General features: G+C 30.9%; 1 protein-coding gene and 1 long non-coding RNA gene across 4 annotated transcripts; one reads left to right on the forward strand and one right to left on the reverse strand.

The window, feature by feature from the left end:
- Positions 1–7370: 7370 nt before the first annotated feature.
- LOC120263036 (ubiquitin carboxyl-terminal hydrolase 2) lies at positions 7371–11464 on the reverse strand. Of its 2 annotated transcripts, XR_005537031.1 has the most exons (7): positions 11330–11464; positions 10927–10977; positions 9466–9512; positions 8801–8847; positions 8608–8710; positions 7632–8534; positions 7371–7493 (listed from the first exon to the last, which is right to left on the reverse strand). XR_005537031.1 is itself a non-coding variant. In XM_039270963.1 (6 exons), exons 2-6 carry the CDS (start codon positions 10955–10957, stop codon positions 7758–7760), a joined length of 1005 nt encoding a protein of 334 aa, XP_039126897.1. In that variant the 5' UTR covers positions 10958–10977; positions 11330–11464; the 3' UTR covers positions 7537–7757. The 2 variants fall into 2 exon arrangements, 1 of the variants encoding a protein (XP_039126897.1); XM_039270963.1 differs by lacking the exon at positions 7371–7493 and having other exon boundaries at positions 7537–8534.
- An 8094-nt stretch (positions 11465–19558) lies between these two features.
- LOC120265099 lies at positions 19559–21304 on the forward strand. 2 transcript variants are annotated; one of them, XR_005537607.1, is made up of 3 exons: positions 19559–19764; positions 20266–20328; positions 21098–21304. It is a non-coding gene; the product is annotated as an uncharacterized LOC120265099 (long non-coding RNA). The 2 variants fall into 2 exon arrangements; XR_005537608.1 differs by lacking the exon at positions 21098–21304 and adding an exon at positions 20455–20526.
- Positions 21305–21595: the final 291 nt, after the last annotated feature.

A 21595-nucleotide genomic window follows, 5' to 3' on the forward strand; every position in this document is an offset into this window, starting at 1 on the left:
GTAACAACAAATGCTACGATGAATTTATGAAGACAACATTGCTTGTATTTCTCAGATACAAGAAGAATATATTAAAGGTGACAGAACGAAACATATATCACCAAAATTTTTCTACACTCATGATCTCCAGAAAAAAAAAAGTGTTATAGAAGTTCAAAAGATTCAATCCAATGAGAATCAAGCTGATCTATTCACAAAATCACTTCCTAAGTGCATTAACTAAAGAGTTATACACAAAATCGGGATGAGAAAACTTAAGGATATAAGTACTTCTGATATAAGATAAAAGTTATTTATTTGAGGGGGAGACTGTATTTTTTTTCTTTTGCCAAGGTTTTTATCCCAATGGGTTTTTCCAAAGCAAGGTTTTTAATGAGGCAGTAACCCTCAAATCTACCAAAGATAGTGTACTCTTTTTCCTTAGCTAGGTTTTTTTATCCCAATCGGGTTTTTCCCGCAAGGTTTTAACGAGGCATATCCTTTGGTCGTAGGGCATCCAGGGAGTGTTATAAACAAATATTTTAATGGATGCCTACTGTAACAATTTCACTGTAGCAGCCGGCATTACTATAGTAACTTCTAGATATCAACGTGAGCGCATGACATAGCGTAGCCCGCGGTATCAGTTACTATTCCACTCAACCGAGTATTTTTGGACCGTCGGATCGAATCGATCCCGGCCGTTCATTCAACTCTGTAACCCCTATAAATACCCCCTCATTTTGTATATTTTGAGATATAGAAAAGAGAGAGAAAGAAAAGAGAGAAATAAAAGAAGAAAGAAGAAGAAACTAATTCTTCAGGGTTTTGGGTGTTTGGTAAATACTTTGGCTTTCTATCACTATCTTTATATTTATAACACATATTTTTAACAATATATATATTATATGTCTTTTTGACCAAAATGCACTACTAAAATATATTATTAAATATTAAATAATGGAAAAAAATTGTGTATATATATTATTATGTTGAAAATATTTTATAAATGTAAAGAGAATAATAAGAATAAAAAGCCAGAATATTTACCAAAAACTCTATAAAATTCACCTCTTCTTCTTATTTTCTCTTCTTTATTTCTCTTTTTCTTTTCCTTCTCTTCTATATATTTTACAATACATAAAAAGGAGGGAAGGGGGAATTTATAGGTTTATAAGAGATGAATGAATGAATGAACGGTCAGAATTGATTTGATTTGACGGTCCAAAATACCATAGTAGGTGAAATAGTAACAGTACTTGCTGCTGCTACAATACTACAGTGTTGCGCCTGCTATAGTAATATCTAGAATGTTGTTGCAGCAATGCCGATTGCTACAATATTATAACTACAGTAATCATCCATTTATAATATTCATAACACTCCTTCTTGGATGCCTACACCCAAAGGATATGCCTCGTTAAAACCTTGCTAGGAAAAACTCAGTGGGATAAAAACCTGGCTAAGAAAAAAGAGTACACTATCCTTGGTATATTTGAGGATTACTCCCTCATTAAAAGCATTGCCTCGGAAAAACCCATTGGGATAACAACCTTGGCGAAGGGAAAAAGAGTACAATCTCCCCCTCAAATAAATAATTTTAATTTATTTTAGGAGTACTTACATCCTTGAATCTTCTCATTCCAATTTTATGTATAAGTTTTTGGTAAATTCATTTGGGAAGTGATTTTGTGAATAGATCTACTTGATTCTCATTAGATTGAATCTTTTAAACTTCTATAACACATTCTTTCTGGAGATCATGAGTGTAGAAAAATTTTGGTGATATATGTTTCGTTCTGTCACTTTTAATATAACCTCCTTGTATTTGGGAAATACAAGCATTGTTATCTTAATAAATTATTGTAGCATTTGTTATTACAGTTGATAATTTGCATAATGACTGAATATGACCAATCATAGATCGCAACCACTGGCATTCTTGACTTGTTTCATGTAAAGCTAGAATTTCAACATGATTTGATGAAGTAGCTGTAAGAGATTGTTTTGTGGAACGCCATGAGATAACTATACCATTGTAAGAAAATATATATCCAGTCTGAGACCGCCCTTTGTGAGGATCAAACAGATACCCAGCATTAGCAAAGCCTGTGAAGTTGGATAAAGATTTTTGTGGATAGAATAAGCCCAGATCTGTAGTTCCTCGTAAATAACGTAGCAAATCTTTTACTCTTTTCCAGTGTCTTCGTGCCGGTATAGAGTTGTATCTTGCTAGAAGATTTACTACAAAAGCTATATTTTGTCTTGTATTATTTGTAAGGTACATTAATACACCAATTACACTTAGTATGGAGTTTCTGGACCAAAAATGATTTATCTTTCTTCAGGTGGACGAAATGGATCTTTCTGTACATCAAGTGCTCGGACAACTATTGGAGTACTTAATGGATAAGCCTTTTCCATATTGAATCTCTTTAGCATCTTTTCTGTATTGGTTGAATGATGTACAAATATTCCCGAGAGTAAGTGCTCGATTTGTATACCAAGACAAAATTTGATCTTTCCCAGATCTTTCATTTCAAATTTCTTCCTCAGATATGATGCTGCAATTGCAATTTCAGAAGGAGTGCATACAATATTTAAATCATCCACATATACTGCTATCACAACAAAATCGTTAGTATAACTTTTAATAAACACACATGGATATATACTGTCATTTTGGTACCCTTCTTTTATAAGATATTCACTGAGACGGTTATCCCACATCCGTCCAGATTGTTTTAATCTATAGAGAGATCTCTGTAATTTAATAGAGTATAAATGATGATGATTTGTAATGTTTGTTTTTGTGTATCCTTTAGGGATTTTCATATATATGTCATTTTCAAGTAATCCATACAGATATGCTATGACAACATCCATCAATTACATATCTAATTTATTACTTGCTGCCATGGCAATTAAAAATCGAAAAGTAATTCCATCCATTTAAGGAGAATATGTTTCTTCATAATCAATTCCATCCATTTAGGAGATTCACCAATCACCTTAGTTGTCGAAGGTATGGTTATTAGCTTTCCCATTGAGCATGTTGAACATGCATATTCATTATTCGTTAGGATTTTATAATCCTTCAATTGGTGTCCATGAGAACTAGTAACAATCCGAGGCAACATAATAGCATCCGGATATCCAAGTCTTTCATGCCATATTTTAAATATCTCTGGGTCATTAACTTTCCTGATTAATACTGTATGTGATTCCATCACTTTGATACGTGTAAAATATAACCCTGAAGATATACAGAGAAAGCTTTCAAGTATACGTTTTTGGTATGAAATAATTCGTGTAATATGAAGATATTCTTTTCCTTCTTTATCAACCGTCTCTAAATGATATCCATTGAGACGTATATCTTTAAAACTTAAAAGGTTCCTCCTAAACTTAGGGGAATAGAGAGCATTTTTCATCTACAAAGATGTCTCATTTGGTAACATCAATGCTGCTGCTCCAGAACCTTCAATCAGTTCTGATGACCCTGCTATTGTGGCTATACATGCCTTTCTCATTGATAAGGATATAAAATATATTTTTCTTGTCAAAATAGTATGCGTTGTTTCACAATCAATGATGCATTCATCATCAGTCATATTTCTAACAAAGCAAACAAAATAAAATATAACTTTAATATAATATTCATAATAAGACATGCTATATAATAAAATAAGCTACATAATAAAACAGAGCACAAAGAATTTAGTATACTAAAAAATTTGTTACATCTAGGTATGTATTCATATTTTCTGCTATAGTTTCTCTGCAGAGTCATAATACTGGGAATATCTAAATAGCTCAGAATTGTATTCTTGTATATTTTTAAAGTCTTGGAACCTGAGATTTGACTAGTCATTATGTGCCTTTGGCAGATAAACCATTTTAAGTGATCAAATCTTTCTTTCAGGGATAACCACAATTCTTGTGGATCCTCACTGGTCAAATATTCATTCTTAAGGGCATCATCAAGGTGATGCCTTATAAATATTAAGGCTTTTGCCTTAATGTCACTGGTTTTATTCTCAATCGTTTTACCCAGGTTCCCTTGCATTCAAGCTTGATATCAATGCTCCATGATATGTAATTTCTTCCAGAAATATGGAGGGACTCAAATTCCCTTCTAGCAATATTTATCATTTTTTTTCTAAATAATAATATAGTAGGTAATTAGAATAAAGTGTACAGAAGAAAATATAAACCCTATATACTGTCATATATATGATACTGTATATACATATGGTATTGTTCATATATGGTATTATTCATGTGCTGCAATTATTGCAGCATCGACAATGAAATTTTGTTTGATAGTGAGGAATATGAGTTATAGAGGGAAGAGAAAATATAGGAAGGAAGGATAAGGGAGAGAAGAGAGAAGAGTCGGCGGAGAGGAGAAAAGGGCCGACATAACCCCTTTTTAACCGATGGAGCTTTAACCTGATTTTGTCAACGATTGCCGAAATCGGAGGTTCGCCTTAGCAAACTTGGGGAAGATCATACTATATGATTTAGATTTGATGGAAAACTTGTTATAGTATTAATATTATTGTTTTTCATGTTTATTTTAGATGTACTTTTATTATTAGCCTTAGTGGCTTTTGTACTGTATATTTTTTATGTATGCTTCTAAGAAAATCCTATGTATGGTTGACTAATATTATGAATTAAATAAAATGTATGGTTTGCTAGTAGTATTATGCTTACCTGCCAGACCTCCCTTCCCTTCTCTTCTTTCAGTGTTAAAAACAGATTCCACATATAAGATATATATTAGATGAGCCAAAGAAAATTAAAGCCATATGAGCAAGGTCTTGCTGATAACATGTTGAAAATATTTTATAAATGTAAAGAGAATAATAAGAATAAAGAGCCAGAATATTTACCAAAAACTCTATAAAATTCACCTCTTCTACTTCTTTCCTCTTCTTTATTTCTCTTTCTCTTTTCCTTCTCTTCTACATATTTTACAATACATAAAAAGGGGAAAGGGGAAGGGGGAGGCGGGAGGGGTTTATTTATAGGTTTATAAGAGATGAATGAACGGTCAAAATTGATTTGATTAGACGGTCCAAAATACTCTGGTAGGTGAAATAGTAACAGTATTGGCGTTTGCTACAGTAATATCTAGAAGGTTGCTACAGTAATGCCGCCTGTTACAGTGTTACAGCTACATTAGCATCCATTTATAATATTCATAACATATTTAAATTCCTAAAGGTCTGTTAAGTTGATATTTTTTTATGTGTATATATTGCATCTAAAATAGTATTTAATTGAATGTAATTGTAAATATAGTTAGTTTTTAGTTACAATATAATTCACAAATTTAAAAATATTGTATTATACAATTTTATTTTTGGTTTAAGAGATTTGCAAATTTAAATTTAAAAAAAATATATGTGATTTATGGTAAGAGAAGCACTAATAGGAGCATCCGATGAGTGACAAACTATAGTCGTAGGGTGGATTAAGGTTGAAAGGGAAAAGAAATTTGTGAAGAAGCATAAATGTAAGTATCCCATCCATTAAATTTTCATTTTCTTGGTTCACTCATGTGAGGTACTCTAAGTTATGGGATTTTGTATTACAGGCTATTTGGTCGTAAAAAAAAAATTACCCCATCTGATGTAGTCTAATTATATGGATTTTTAAATCCAATCAGCCAAATAAAATGTTACATAAAAATTTAACACTATTAATGATAGATTGTTTTAGAATTTAAATTAAATTATATTCTTATTATTATACAATTATATTTATATAATTTATAAACATGTTTTAATTATGCAACGAGTGCAAAAGGTGTATAAATAAAAAATAAATAAATAAAGGCAATTTTAGTGGGAGGCAAACACTAGACTTTCCACATGGGGTAGCAATTAGTCAAAATTTATTTATTTATTTTTTTGTTTATATGATCAAAAAGAATTTTCGGTTATTAAAAACTATTTATTTTATTATATATACTTCATGTGTTTTTGTAGGAAACCTTTAGATTTTTTTTTTTTTTTTGAAAATTGGGCATGATTGTTTACAATGAGATTAACTCTGTTTTGTATTGGAAGTAGTTGGGTGAGTCAAAACGGTATTATTTTTTTTATTTAAGAGAAATTTATATTTTTAAGTTTTTATATGAAAATCACAGAGGATCAAAAATTTATTTTTCATTATTTGAATAATAGACGACAAGCGCCATATTTTATATAAATATAAACAAGTATCGAACAGTACTGAAACCCGGATGTACAGTGTATATATAATATGAGAATAGTATAAGAATCCCTGGTGAACAGTACTGTCGGGGGAAGGATTTGAACCCATGACCTCCTCTTTATACTTTGGTGTCATACCATTGAGCTATCCAATGGTTGACTTTATTTTTCATTATTATATTATATTATATTATTTTATTTTATGTATGCTATTAGAAATAAATAATTGAGAAAATGAAAGAATAAAAACTAAAACGGTGGTTTTGGGGAGTTTTATGGAACTAGAGGTTTTTTTTTGTGTTACTGTTAAAACCAGCAAACAAACAAGATGATCACACTAAAATTAAACCATATGAATGAGATTTATAGTAATTTCTCTATTATAATTAATATCTCAATTAAATTCGCATTAATTTTTTATTTAAAAACTAATAATGGGGGAGGTATATTCACATGCATATACTATTAGAAAAATATAACAACAATTGCAAATATTTTAAATAATCAAGTAATAATTAGGAAATACTGAAACAAATAAATTCCACTCTTGAACTACCATAAAAATCTAAAAATTATATATTAAAAAAACCAAATAAAATGAAAAACAAAAATAAAAGGTGAAAAAAAAATCATTCCATTCTGATAAAAAAAACCATATTAATCAGGTCTTCTGGTAATAAAATATATGAAAAATTATTTTTAGTCCAATAAAAGTTTTTAAACTTCCCAAATAAATCCTTTATTTTTTTCAGTACACTTCATTTTTTTTTTACTGCAACATTTCGTATTTACACGTAACCACATAAATTTTCACTCAATATATTACTTTTTTATTTAACATTTATTTATTTATTTAATATTTGACATTTTTATTATTATATGTTTCTACTTAAAAAATTGACGAAATGTCAGAAATACTAAAAAATAAAATATAAAAAAAAATATATTTTTAAAGATATTTAAATTTGAAAAGACCAAATGTGCATAAAAAAACTTAAAAGAGATTTCGAATAATTACCAGTAAAAATTACTTTCAGTAATTTTATATCACATTGGTCAATTTGATAAATAGAGAAAAAAAATTTCAAATACCAATTTTCAATAGCTCATAGCATACACACAAATATAATTTTAATAAGATATAAGATATTTTAGACATCATTGCAGATTACACTTAAATAAAATAAAAACCATCGCAAGAGTACAAAAATCACAATATGATCTAGGTTTTTTGACAGAACATGGCTCTTCCTTTCTATGAAATGTCCAGAATGTGGTTGAATCCTGCAAAGAGATCAGAGGTCAACACTAGTACCAAACAATCTGGTGAGAAAATTAGTCAAGAAATCATATAACGACGATAAACAAATACGGTACGACAATGGTCACATTATTCCCAGCAGCATGAAGTGAAATACTTACTAACTCGCACAAGTTGAGTTTTTAATTCTACAAATCTAACCATCAGTTCGAGTATCGACAGCTTCAACCAGCAGTTTGAACAAAGATGAGAGATAATAATTACTAGTAAAACGATTAATGTTTTCATCAGCTGGGGCTGCAGGATTTCTGTTTCGCCTTCTCGATCAAAGGTTTCAGCTGTTTTTTCTCCGCGAGAATCTTCAGAAAATTGAAGAGGAACGGGATGTAATTATGCTTCCTTCGTATGTTTTCCGTTTTCCACTTCTTGAATTTCTCCTCTTCCATCAGTATCTTCTCAGATGCACTCTCAATCTCGGTAGTCAGTTCAGAGAGCGATTTGTTTATGGCTTCAATTGAAGGATTGTGCTTGCTGCCAACATCTCTAAGTTCACTGAGTTGCTGCAGGAGATGTTCCCGCTTCTTTTGGAGTTCTTTGAGCTCGGCCGTGTACATTTCTCGCCTGTTCTTTATGATTGCCAACAAATTGAACCTAATCTCATTCTGAGAATACCGATTGATCCGCTCCTGAATCACCGGTTGCACCATGCGCAGCCAATCAAGATCACCTTGGCCACCAGAACATTGGCCAAGGCTGATCGGGCCTTCCTTCAGTCCATCTAATTCATAGAGAACTCCATCAACGGGCAAATAGCTTATGAAATGGTAGACATCATCGTCCTTGCCCGCAGCCTTTTGCTCATCAGGTACCAAAGGTTCAGGTCTAGCAAAGCTATTGTGAGCTGTTCGAATGGCTTCACTGTTGTTAATAGCCAGGCCTTTAAGTTCAGATGGGAAGTTTTTCGTGAATTCTTTTAACAGTGACAGTTCAGGGCCAATGTCAACTTCAGGACAGTTCAGGAGAATAGAAAGAATCGCTTGGGTTGCACAAGCATTGTTTATAACCTGTGAGAACTAAATTCAGCAAAAAGCAACAGGAAGATAAAGACTAACGAATGCTAGCACGATCGTGTAAAACCTGATTGGCAAAGAAAAGATTTGGATTTGGATCCTTAATTACTGGTCGATCATCTTTCTCCCCTGGTCGCCACTTGAAAAGGAATATCAACCCATAGACTGGCCTGTAGAATTAACGTATAATATTAAAATAAAGTATTTAGAGACAGGATTTAAAGTTAACAATGAAGTTGATTTTGAAACAGATACTAAACCGCAGGCTGTTTAGGGCATCGATGTCTAAGGAATATAATTCTTCTACCTGTCAAAATAATCAGAAGGAAAAGAAGTATTAAATTTGCTGATGATAAAAATTAAATGAATGAACAATGCCAGATTAATATCCATGGAGAGATCATGAAGGCAAACACAGATCTACATAGTATTCAGGAGTATCTAATATGATGTTAGAACCCTGAACTCATTACTAATCAACTAGGGTATAATTAGACTATTCCCGGTGAGCCTGCCTGTCTCAAAATATTGTAATAATATATCAATTATTAGAATGAGACCATATACAAATCCTCAAGCTCTAAAGAACTGAAGGTTATTAAGGTCAGAAACAGCAGTGATCTCTGACAATAAAGTGTCAAAATGCAATTTTTGGATAACCAAGCATAAGCGAAATTGGAAAAACAGAACCAAAACAACACTATAATGGCATAATTCAGTTGCTGGATTTTTAACAAAAATGACATCAACAACCAAATAGGACCTAGGCACACTGAGAAATACTTTTAATTGAATAAAGTAGATACAATTGAGCAAATTATGAGAAGTGATTTACTTCAGCCATTGAGAAGCATCAACTATAGAACGCCACATAAAGAAATGTGTTTGTCATTTAAAATTTAAACAATGGCAGCAATAAACTTACTTGAACACCTTTTACTTGCATCTGTTGTATAAGCTCAGTAAAAACACCTAAAGAGAAGAAGATGATTAAAGTGAAGATTATGTGCAATCAAAGAATGTACAGTGATCAAAAAATGAAGAGGACAGTGACTGATTATTGAAGATAGCCCCACTTAATCACAATATAGGGAAATATAAAACATAACGCTAAATTAATCGAATAAATGTGGCAGGAAATGTTATTTTAAGATTGGTATAGAACATCATCAAATGCTTAACAACATGGTGTTCTTATTCATCCTACTTGCCCTACAGTAAGCCAAACAAGTGAGAAAGCATCGGCCCATAAGTAATGAATTTCACAACTTAATTTTAAGGAAAAAAAAAAGGCTCCACTCCACATAGCTTAATTGTAATTAGAATATAAGCAAAACTACCAATCAGCCACTGATATATAGTTTAAGTACAGATCTTTCAAAGCCCTAAGTTTTTGAGTCATTGAGTGGAAATTTAAGGATCATGACAGTTCACTGATTTGGCATGACAAAAAAATGGTCAATTTGGGAGATAAAGCAAATCAATGACCTGCATTGTTGAGGCCCTATGACCCTTCAAAAACAAAGGATGGATTTTCCTATTCCAAGTCAGATAAAAAGGTTCAATAAAATTTTCCACAGGAAACCTTTAAAGTGTGTTTCTAACTCTTCCATAACATATACTCATTAAAAAGTTAGAAAGTGCTGACATCTTTTCAATTTCATCCACGAATTACAACATTAACTAAAGCGGTATAGGGTGACAAAATCATGCCTCTAGAATAATCCATGGAATATTAGCTATGGTTACTCTTCAAGTATGCACCCTCACATGAGGTTGGCATAAAAAAGTTTGCATATGCACAAAGCAGAAGTCAACCAGAATCCTTATGAACTTGAACATCTTGGAGAAATTAACCACAGCCACGTTTCTCATTGAGGGTAATTTTACCAACTTGTAATCTGATTATATTAATTAGATCTGGGAAAAAATCTGTAAACAACCAAAATAAGTTTTGTTTCTCACATTTCAATGATCGAAACAACATAGCTATCAAATCATACAACTTATCCTCTAACAGCATGCAAGTTATACTTTCATCTTGATATGAAAGAAACAAGCTCTGTAGATCAGCACACACGTTACTAAACTGTCCAGCAGTGGCAAGTTATGATAATCCAAGCACTTGTGATTCATCACAGGAAATTCACCAAGACAAATTAGACAAAGATAAACTCTACTAAACAAATACTAAAACCAGAACCTTGTAATCATCTAGAAAAATCAGCATATTCTTTGCCACGACTGGCCCTCATAACCACCTCTAACGACCAAACCAGAAACATAATACGCCAAACAATCGAAAAAAAAATTGCTTTTCATAAGAAAAACGCAAAAGAGCAGATATAATTATTAAATCAAAAAAATCTCTGCAGAAACAGCTTACCAGGATCTGATTCAATGGTGCACCAAGACATTCTGATATATCACTTCAAAACTGTTCACAAAACGATCAAAACCCACTGTTACAACTCCATAAACCCTAAAAACAACAAACTGATAAAAAAAAAAAAATAAAAAAATCATGATTTTACTTCAAAATCAGACCTCACGCTTCAATTACAGAAAAAATTACAAATTTAACAATCAATCAGAGAAAACCAAAAGCACAAGGAGAAACAAAAAAGCCCTAGAAGAAAAGGTTTCTAACAAACCCTCAAAGAAAAGCACAATACACGAGAAATTACCATCCAGAGCTCAAAAAAAGAGGAATAAAAACCTAAGAAACCCTAGATTGATGAGAAGCGAAGAAAACTGCTCTCTAGAACAAGAAATCATGAAATAGATACCTCGATTTGGGGAAGCGGATTAGGGCAACAAAAGAGGGATTGAATCAGAGGAGAAAGAGTGCAGTGAGAGCGATGGTGTCATCGTTTCGCCGCTTTGTATATATAACCTAAAACAAAGGAACTATTGCTTTGAGATTCGTGTTTCCTGATTTTGAGTGTTTAAATAATTAGATTTAAACTTGGGTTTTTTCTTACGTTTGCACCTCGGAAAACCAATGTTGTTAGACCCGGACCGGTCCGGTCGGTTCAACCGGAAAAACCGGAAACCGGTCATGTGGCCGGCCCGGGTATACCCCATTGACCCAGTTATTAAAAAGCTCGATGTTAACCCTGGCTGAGCGGTTCAACGGGAGCCAGGTTGACCCGTACGAGTCGATCCAGTCATGATGTTTAATTTTTTCTAATATTTAATAATTTATTATTATTTTTACTCAATAAAAACCACGAAAAATCGTGTATATTTATTAATATTAATTTATAATTTATAATCGATAAATAGAATTACTATATATATATATATACCAACAAAAAATTAACATTTAAAAAAATAAAAATATATTAATGTATTATGTAAATACTTTCTAAAAAAATTTAATTTATTAAGAAAAATAAAAACAATAAATGAGTGTAATTTTTATTATAAAAAAATATAAAAATTAAAAGTATTCTAATTAAATAAAAAAATATAAGAAAATTTAAAAACAAAAATAAAAAAACTCAATTGAGATATAAAGAAATTAGTGAATTAAATTTCTTTATTTATTTTAACAAAATCAACCAATAAACAAATAAATAAATAAATAACACCAGAGAAGTTTGATAATTTTAAAAAAATGTAAAAAAATAAATGACAAAAATTAGAAAACTCTCATCAGTATATAAGGTCATTTATCAATTTAAATATCAAATTTGAGTAGGTTTTATAATATAATTATGGATTTAATATTATATTTGCTTATTATTAATTATTATAATATTTTTTTATATTTAATTATTGACCCCTGTTCGACCCGGTTGAACCCATTGACCCCTGACCCCTGGACTTAGCCAGGTCATTGCCTGGGCCGGGTCTGACAACCTTGCGGAAAACATAGTTTTCTCATGTAAAACTAGAGAGTTTTCTATAGTTGATTAGATATTTTATAGGTGTGTTTGTGCAACCATTTTATTATTAATTAGGCATTCTTCCCGGTTTCGCATCGGAGTTTTGCACAAATAAATAAGTGTAATTAATTTTTCAATTATTAATATCATAAATAATATAAATAAAAACTTAAATATAATAAAAAAATTTAAATTTGTTTTTTGAAACACTCTAGAAGCAAATTATAAAAATAATATAATTAAACAACTCAGTGGAAACTATCTAGTAATTTGGATTTCAAAGGTCTTATGCACATTTATTATATAAATAAATAAGTGCAATTAAAATTTATTTATTATTAATATCATAAGTAATATAAATAAAAACTTAAATATAATAAAAAATTTAAATTTATTCTTTCAAACACTCTAGGAGCAAATTAAAATAATATAATTAACAACTCATAGAATAGAAACCGTTGTATATTTTCAATTTCAAAGGTCTTATAGATAATTATTGCATAAATAAAAAAGTGTAATCAAATTTTTTCAATTATTAATATCATAAGTAATATATATACAAAACTTAAATATAATAAAAAATTTTAAATTTATTTTAGATTTTTCATCTTCTTCTATAATTGTCTATTCATCTTCTCATAAACCCAATCTATATTATTTAATGAATATGAAACTATTGGTAATTTGAAAAAAATAAAGTTTATGTTGTAATTTAATGTAATACCAAATAAATGTCGTTAATTTTTTATTCATTTAATTATAATTTTTTATTAATAATACAATATTTTTTATTTTTCATATTTTATGTTTACCAAATAAATGTTGTTTATTCTTTTCTAAACCAATAATTCCAAATAAATTTAGCAAAGATTTTTAATTTTCAAAGGTCATCTGTTTCCATGAGTAAGTCTTGTTTAATATGAAACTGACTTAATACCCATGATAAATTAATATTATCTATTAGTCTCCTATATTTTTTTGTATTTTTAATATTTAATATAACATCAAATAAATATTTTTAAATATTTTTAAACCAAAAACTTAAAAAAAAATCGAAGGATTTTATATAAAACCGATTTTATGGTCATGATGAATCTATGCCACTTTAAATATATGCAAAAAAAAATAACAAAAATAAAAATCTTCTTTAAAACCCTCTTCAATCATATTACCCCTCCGTTCCTTAATACATGTCGTTTAAGAATGTTGCACAATAATTAAAGATAGCATTAAATTATATAAACTTTAACATTAAAATCAATCAAATTACTTAACTATCCCTCTCTTGAAACCATATATTTCTCTCGGAACTATAAATATTACTCTCTTCATTTATATAACTTAGAAAACTGAAGATGGGAAAAATTAGAAAAAATAAATAAATATTACTTTGATATTGTAAAACGACAACTATTTTGGAATAAATTTTTTTCCTAAAAAGACATGTAGTTTGGAACAGAGGGAGTATCATCCATTTCCATTAGAACATCATATTAAATATTTAATATAAACCAACTAATGCCCATGATAAAATCAATGCCAATTAAAATTTTTAATTTTTAATACCATATTTAATATTCTAAAAATATTAAAATTATTCTTTGAATCACTCCTAGAGCACTTTATAAATCTACTTTAATAGTATTTTATTATTAATTATATGCATTTATATATTTAGGTATATATCCCCTAAGAGGCTAAGACCATAGGCTAGGTTAACCAGGCCCATCATACCTGACCATGATTTGAATCAATTTTTGGGCGATCTGAAACTGGCCTAATCTATTGTGCCTGACCAGCGACCCAATTAACCTAACAGATTCAGTGAGTCACAGGTCATTTTCGGATGACTTGGAGCTGGCCGAACTACCATCAAAACCGGCGGGCCTGATCTGTCTTTTTTTAAAAAAATTGAAATTATAAAATATAGTTTTAAAAATAACAAAATCTAAAGAATTTTAAAAAACCAAAAGTTAAGATAATTTTTTAAAAATCCTTCAAAAACCAAAAAATAAAATAAAATATCATAACATAATTCAGAAAAAAAAAATTAAAAAAAGGAAAAGTGGCTTTCGGCCTGCACCAAATAATTCAAAATTATGTAAAAATTATGAGAGACAAAACAAGAGAAGTAAAGAAAAAAATTGATAAACAAAAAGAGAAAGATATTACCTTATACATGAAGGATTTTGTTAATTTTTTAATATCCACTTTTTCCCAAAAATCCAAGTCAACAATGAGAAAAATAATAGATGATAGAGAAATGATCCAAGGACACGATTTTGTGGTAGTTACGATAAAACTGAGCTGTGGTTCATCCTCACACATTACACATTGGATTGCATCAATTTAGTGATTTTTAAAATAAAGGCCAGACATCTTTTAATGTAATTACTAACATATCTTTATATTATATAAAAACTAAACAACAAAATTTATAAACTCATGGCTAAAAATGAGACACGTCTAGCTACCATAGAACCAAATCCACTGGATTTTTTTCTTTCTAAAATCCATAATCAACAATGAGAACAACAATAGATGATACACTTTTACATAACAAGTTATGATCCCATGGACTCGGAACCGAGTCGTGGCTCCACCTTTTTTTTGTGTTTTAATAACTATTTTTATTTACATTAAATGTGATGATCTATATTAAAATATTGTCAAGGGTAAAAAAGTATTTTTCACAAACATGAATAACCTTTTCAATATCTTATCCTTCTTCCCCTCTTCTTCTTCTTCTTCTTCTTCTTCTTAGTGAACATCTATTTTGATTTATCACAACAACCAAGCCATATTTTCGCTCTCCTTCTCCTTTTTTCTTCTCTACTTCTCTATGTGAATATGTGGATAGAAGGGTTTGATTGAATCTAAAGCCAGGGTTTGATAAAAATTCATTTAAACCCATAGTCACACAAAGGTTTTTATTCTCTTAACTCGAATGAGGTTACTGATGAGACTTTGATGGATTATTTATTCATTCTATTTTTTGCTTTTTAGGTTCATAAGCAAGTTTCAGCTCTTGGAAGATCAGTCATATTTCAAGGTTTGAAGGGTATGAAGAATTGAAGAAAAAGCTCAATAGGATGTTTGAGTTTGAAGTTGCTTTGATTGATCAATGCAAAGGGTGGAAAGATCATCTACATAGATGATGAGGGGGATATTACAATGTTAGGAGATTACCCTTGGCACTTAAGTGTCAAATATGAAATATCACATGTATATATATATATATATATATATATATTTCAAATTTCATATCTAGTTATTTATATGTGATTTCATGGAATACAGTACTTTATGCTCAATGGTGAGATATACACCCTCCTTCCAAGAAGCGGTTGAGATACTGAATGTATGAATTCTGGTGATGATGCATAAGACCATATAATGTTTTGTTGTTATAAACTCAGTCAAATGTTATCTGTGTATTGAATCATGGTGTCAGTTCTTAAGTTTTGTTGGTCATTCTGATGGAATAGAAAACTTCATAAAGGCAGCATATGTGATGCTATCTATTGTGTTTTTGCTGGACCTTTGTCATAAAGACACCATGGTGTTGGAAATTAATTGAATGACAACTGACTTGGAAATGCTTAAGTTTTAATTATAATTTGGATTCATGTCATATCTAAGTACAATTTACTATATGATGCATGGTGTCATGTCCAAATAACACGATCTATTCGTTTCAGTAGATAAACAAAAATTGAATCATGAACACCAAAAAATGAGATTAAGAGGGAAAGGCCACATGAATACATTCAGTTATGTGTCATAAAATTCGTTTTAAATAAAAAGAATAATTTAAAAAGAAATTCACATTAAAAAAGAAATGGCAAATAGGTTCTAGTTGTGCTTCTTTTTGTGCTTTCAATGCCTCCCAGTCCAGTTCTCTACTCTCATCCTAATGTAACAAAACTGAGTTGTGAAAAGACAAGCTAAAAAATTATTCTAAACTAATCAATAATGGCTAACAAATTATTCTAACTAGAAAATAGTTTTCACATTGAATAATTTCTTTTGAAATCATCAAATGTAGAAAGACAAAGATAATTGAACAATGATAACTACTAAAAACAAATAAAAACAATGATAACTAAACATATAAAAAATGAATGTCACATGAATTATAATTTGAGTACTTAAAATGAGACAATAGCTTGAGAATGATCTCATTATGATCAAGTAATCCAGTTCCCAAACTCTACTATATGAATCTAATGACTTGATCTTCAACTAACATGTTAGCTCAATTTCAAAAGTTTCTCAGCAACACTTTTTTAGGAAATAAAGGACAAAGATTATTAAACTTAGTTAGTTGCATAAAAAGTAACAAATATCATAACAAAGTGGAAGAAGCATTACTGTATGGCACTGTGAATTCAATATGCTACTATATGGCAAGAAACCTCACCCAAGACAAATGGAAAAATCATTACTTCTCAAATCCAACTAGAGAAATTTATTGAGAATATATCACAAATTACCTTGATGCCTCCAGTATTGTCATTGAAACATTGCCTGCAGTAGATCAATTGATTCAATTCTAGTCATTTTAGCTCTCATTAAAAGCAAGGTGAAGTCTAGTATTTTCTTGATTCGTGGAAGTTAGATGGCCTTGAAAAATTTTCAAATATATATATGAGGATTATAATTGTATCATTATATTTTCATGTTGTGCTCCAACTAAGCATCTAAAATAGTTTATCTATATATGCTTGACTGAGAATAAAGTCTTTTACATTTAAATAACCTTTTCAACCTCCTCTTGTGATGAGAACTAATCAATGTTGCTATTTAAAACTTCAAAGTTTTGCATTTTAATAGCCTTTTCAACCTCTTCTCTTGTTTTCCTCAACCAATGCAAAGCCACTTTTTATACCTCTATAAAGCAAGATCCCTTCGTTGCAATTTCTATTGCTTCATGGGAAAGGGTGCTATATGAGAGTGTCAAGTGAGTATGACAGTCTTCTTCAACTTGTTGGCCTTCTTCATCAAAATTTTTTTCACATTTTGCATCCCTTATCCAACATTTTAATATATATTGTCTTGGAATCTTGTCCACATTAGTCACAATGAATACCTTCAATATGTGACGACATAGGAAACCTGCAAATTCAAACTTGCAACAGCTACAACTCACAAAAAAATTGGATCTAGAGCATAATTTAACTAGTCAAACTTCTTTTTCTGGTTTTAAACATTTGTTTGAAGCTATATTATCATTCTCTTCAATTTTTTTACACTTGTAACGAAGACTAGCAAAGTAGTTCTTCTTGAAATTTTGCAAATATAGCTAGTGAGTACAATTTGCTTGCTTCTTCTTCAATAGGCATATGAAGTATTAAGGATGCTTGCACATTGTTCATTTTAAAGTTAGCTTCAATTTCTTTCTCTCGATGTCTCATTAGTGCCTTATCAACACCTTGAACAAAATCCAATAACAACATTTTTTTGCTCAAAAACCCTTTAAAAATTTGTTTATACTTTCACTTCATTGAGTAGTCCACATATCTGTACAAAAGAAGTCATGTGAATACGCATGATCCTAATGTTAGCGCTTCCTATACATTCTCAACATCCAATCATTTTTTTTCCAAATCACATTTAGTAAGGAATTCAATCCACTTTTTTTTTCAAAGGTTTCAACAGTTTTAGGACTTCGTACGCAATAAGACAAATCTTGCCCAAACTTGCCCCTCCCCCCTTTTCTTGTGAATAGCCTTCCTAAGTCTCTTTTAGCATTTTAAAAAATACGCCATAAGCAATATCAATGAATTGTACATGGCTAAGACTTGAGCAATGGCACCAGTAATGGCAAAATCTTGATCAGTGAGAATCACTTTAGGATAACTTCCTTCATTGCTTGTAGCCAATTCTCAAGTACCCAAACAAAAGAACATTTTGTTTCATCAAAAATCAATGTACACCCGAATAATATAGTTTGAAGATGATGATTAACCCCCAACAGTTGGAACAAATGGCATTGTATATTTATTTATTCCATAAGTTGGATCAAAGCAAACAACATCCCCAAAGTAGCTATAATCCATTCTACACTTACATCACTCCAAAATATGCTTGTTAATTTTACATTGACATCAAACCTTTGGTAATTTTATAAAGAAAAAAATGGGGGTTCTTTATTTGCATTTCATTTAAATAATCCAACAACCTTTGTGAATCTCCTATGAAGAATTCTATTTTTCTTCCGGTGCGCATATAATTTCTTGCATCTAGCTCAATAAATCTAACATTTTGACTGCCTTGAGATTCTTGTGAAAGACAATTCATCATGAGGTTGGTTCTAATACTTGACTGTGTCATTTTATCGATCATATCTTTTTTATTTTAACCGATTTTCCAGTGTGATGGTAAAAGATGACATTTTTTGGAGTTACTATGATATGATTGTGTTCCTCTACAAACATCGAAAAAACCCAAGATCCATTGGAATTTTTGTTTACTAAAAGTTAGCATTGCATCCATAATGTGTTTCACCTCGGTGCCTCTTCTTGTTGCATTCAGTCTTCTTAATTATTTCCTCTTGATAGCCATCTTGATAGCAGTACAAGAGTCGTCCAATGACACTATCAACTTTTTCTAATTTTTTTATTGGTCCTTTTCTCACACAAAACCTTTTTTTCTATGCATATTGGTTATAATAGTCACATGCTTTATCCATTGAATTAAAAACCATATCAACATGTGTTTAAAAGAAACTTCTTGATAGAATCTATCTTCAGAATTTTTTTTCACCATTATCTTCTCCTTTGGGCTTCACTTGCTTCATGAGATTCATCTTCAATCACGGGTTGATTTTCAAATTCACTTGCATTATAAATATGATCATCCACTTCAATGCATCAAGATATAATGTGATATCTTATTCTCCTCTTTGTTTCATGCTTTTCTTTGTTCTTTGGAAGTATTATGTATTTATTCTTTATCATGGTCTTTTCCCTAGAAGTGAAAGGTCATTTTTGTCCATTTAGTTTGTGTAATGGTATTTTAGTGTTTCTTTTAAAGTGGTGAGGGTAAAATACTCTTTTTGCTTTAAACATTATCCCTTATAATCTTAGCTTCTCCAAGCTTCTCCAAAAGTTGAGAATTTTAGAGAAGCCTTACTAGCTGGTCGTTCATCATCTTTCCCTTGATGTGCCATCTAATTTTCAAGGTTCTTCGGAATTAAAGAGCCAAGTCTTCTTCATTGAAGGGGATTAGACCAAGTAGCTTTGCAAGTTGGTGTTTTATTGTGTTATGTGTGTTCTTTGGCATGAACCTTTGAGCTTGTAACCTTTGAACTTGCAACCTTTGAGTTTGTAAGTGTGACCTTTTATATGAAGGGTGTTGAGTCTTTGTTAAGTAGATCAGTTTCTTGTTGTTCTTGTTGTTCTTGCTTTTTGGAGAAGTTTGCATATCTATTTGGATAGAATTTTAGAGTTAAACCATGATCTTTGGATGCTGTTGTTATACATCTCTTTAGTGTTTTGCTTGAAAACCTTATTATATGAGGGATGCATTCCAATGATTTTTGTAAAGTTTAACCTCTTGGTTACTATAGCTTAGCCTGAAAACAATGTAGCCCGAGAGTTTTTTGGTTTTGGGGGTACTCGTAGCAATTGCACGTTGGCGCATATTGTTTTGCAATGTTTGAAGTTAGGGCTTCAATGCTCATCGAGTCATCATTCCATCAACCTTAAGATAGAACCAAATTCCTACTTTTTGGCTTTGAATTTGTTTTATTTCCTTTGTTGTATTTGATTTCCATTGTCGTGTTTTGCTCTTATGTTTCCATGTTGGGATTGCTTTCGTATTTGTAGGTGGAGAGCTATCGAGTAAAGGCAAGGCCTTGGAGGGAGCTTGACTACATTTTGGGCTTTCTTGTGAGTGAATTTATGTGGTTTAAACACATAATTGATTAAGGGTTGAATGATAACTAATATGCATGGTTTTGGAATATAATTCTACACTTCAAATTTTGTTTGATATCTCCTTATTCTTCTTTGCAGCTTATTCTTCTTTGTGAAAGGACATGTGATATTCTTGAAAATGTAGTATCACTTACTTTGTGAAAGGACATGTTTATATTATTGAAAATGTAACACTTGTGAAATGAAAGTCTTGTGCTTTACTATATGCAAATGTTACAAAAATATTTTCATGTGATTTGATGCTAACATGCTTTGTGCGATCCACTGCGGTCACGTCTGGCCTATAGAGTCAGCATGGTTGACCATTACTTTCCCATATTAGGAGGCGAGTAGAGAGCATGAATGGGACAAATACTGACTGAGATACTCGAGGTCACCACACGAGTGTCTTAGAGGCCAACACCAAGGAGGGCTATCTCATTGATTTTATTACACTTAAAACTAACCTTGGCGGGTTTGAAACCCTAATTGCGACCACAATTAGGGTGAACATTCTTTGAGACTAGCCCGATGAGTTTTCACAACACAGAAATGATTTTCTGGTGAAATGCGCATTCTCCAAATGATTATCTTTTCAATAGCACTTATACTTGATTTTAAGCTATTTTTTTTATTTTTTATGCTTACCTATTGGTCTCATTTCGATCCTATTCGAACTATGTGGCTTGTTCACTCACTGAGTAATAGTATTACTCATCACTCTTCTTTTACCCACCTTCAGGTTGAATAGAGCATGTGATCAATCTCTGTGCTGGGCAGTTGCTTGTATGTTGTGTTTTGTGTTGTAGGTATGTACACACTATTTTGGAGATGTTGTGTATTCTATGATCTTGTATAGACTGGATCCGTTGGGTTGTATATTTTGATATCTATACCACTTTGTGTACTCGTATTTTGTTCTATGACTATATCTATAATGTCCACTCCAGGTGTGATTATGGTATGTTGTATTTCCTAGTTGTGAATATATGTTTGACTAGGTTTTCAGCCTTGCGTTAATTTAGGGAAGGTGTTGTTCACCTCACTTGAATTAAAGCGGCGGTTGTCCCATGCCTGACTATATGTCAGGGCGTGACATATAAACTTTGTGCCTCACTAATACTTGCCATTTCTAGCAAATATTAGAAATTAAAAAAATTTATCTGTTTAATTGGAAAAACATCCTATTTCAGCATGAGCATCTTATGGTGATAAAATATTTTTCATCATTTGGAAAGTA

Source organism: Dioscorea cayenensis, chromosome 1, assembly GCF_009730915.1.
Source record: "Dioscorea cayenensis subsp. rotundata cultivar TDr96_F1 chromosome 1, TDr96_F1_v2_PseudoChromosome.rev07_lg8_w22 25.fasta, whole genome shotgun sequence".
Taxonomy (NCBI): Eukaryota; Viridiplantae; Streptophyta; class Magnoliopsida; order Dioscoreales; family Dioscoreaceae; genus Dioscorea; species Dioscorea cayenensis.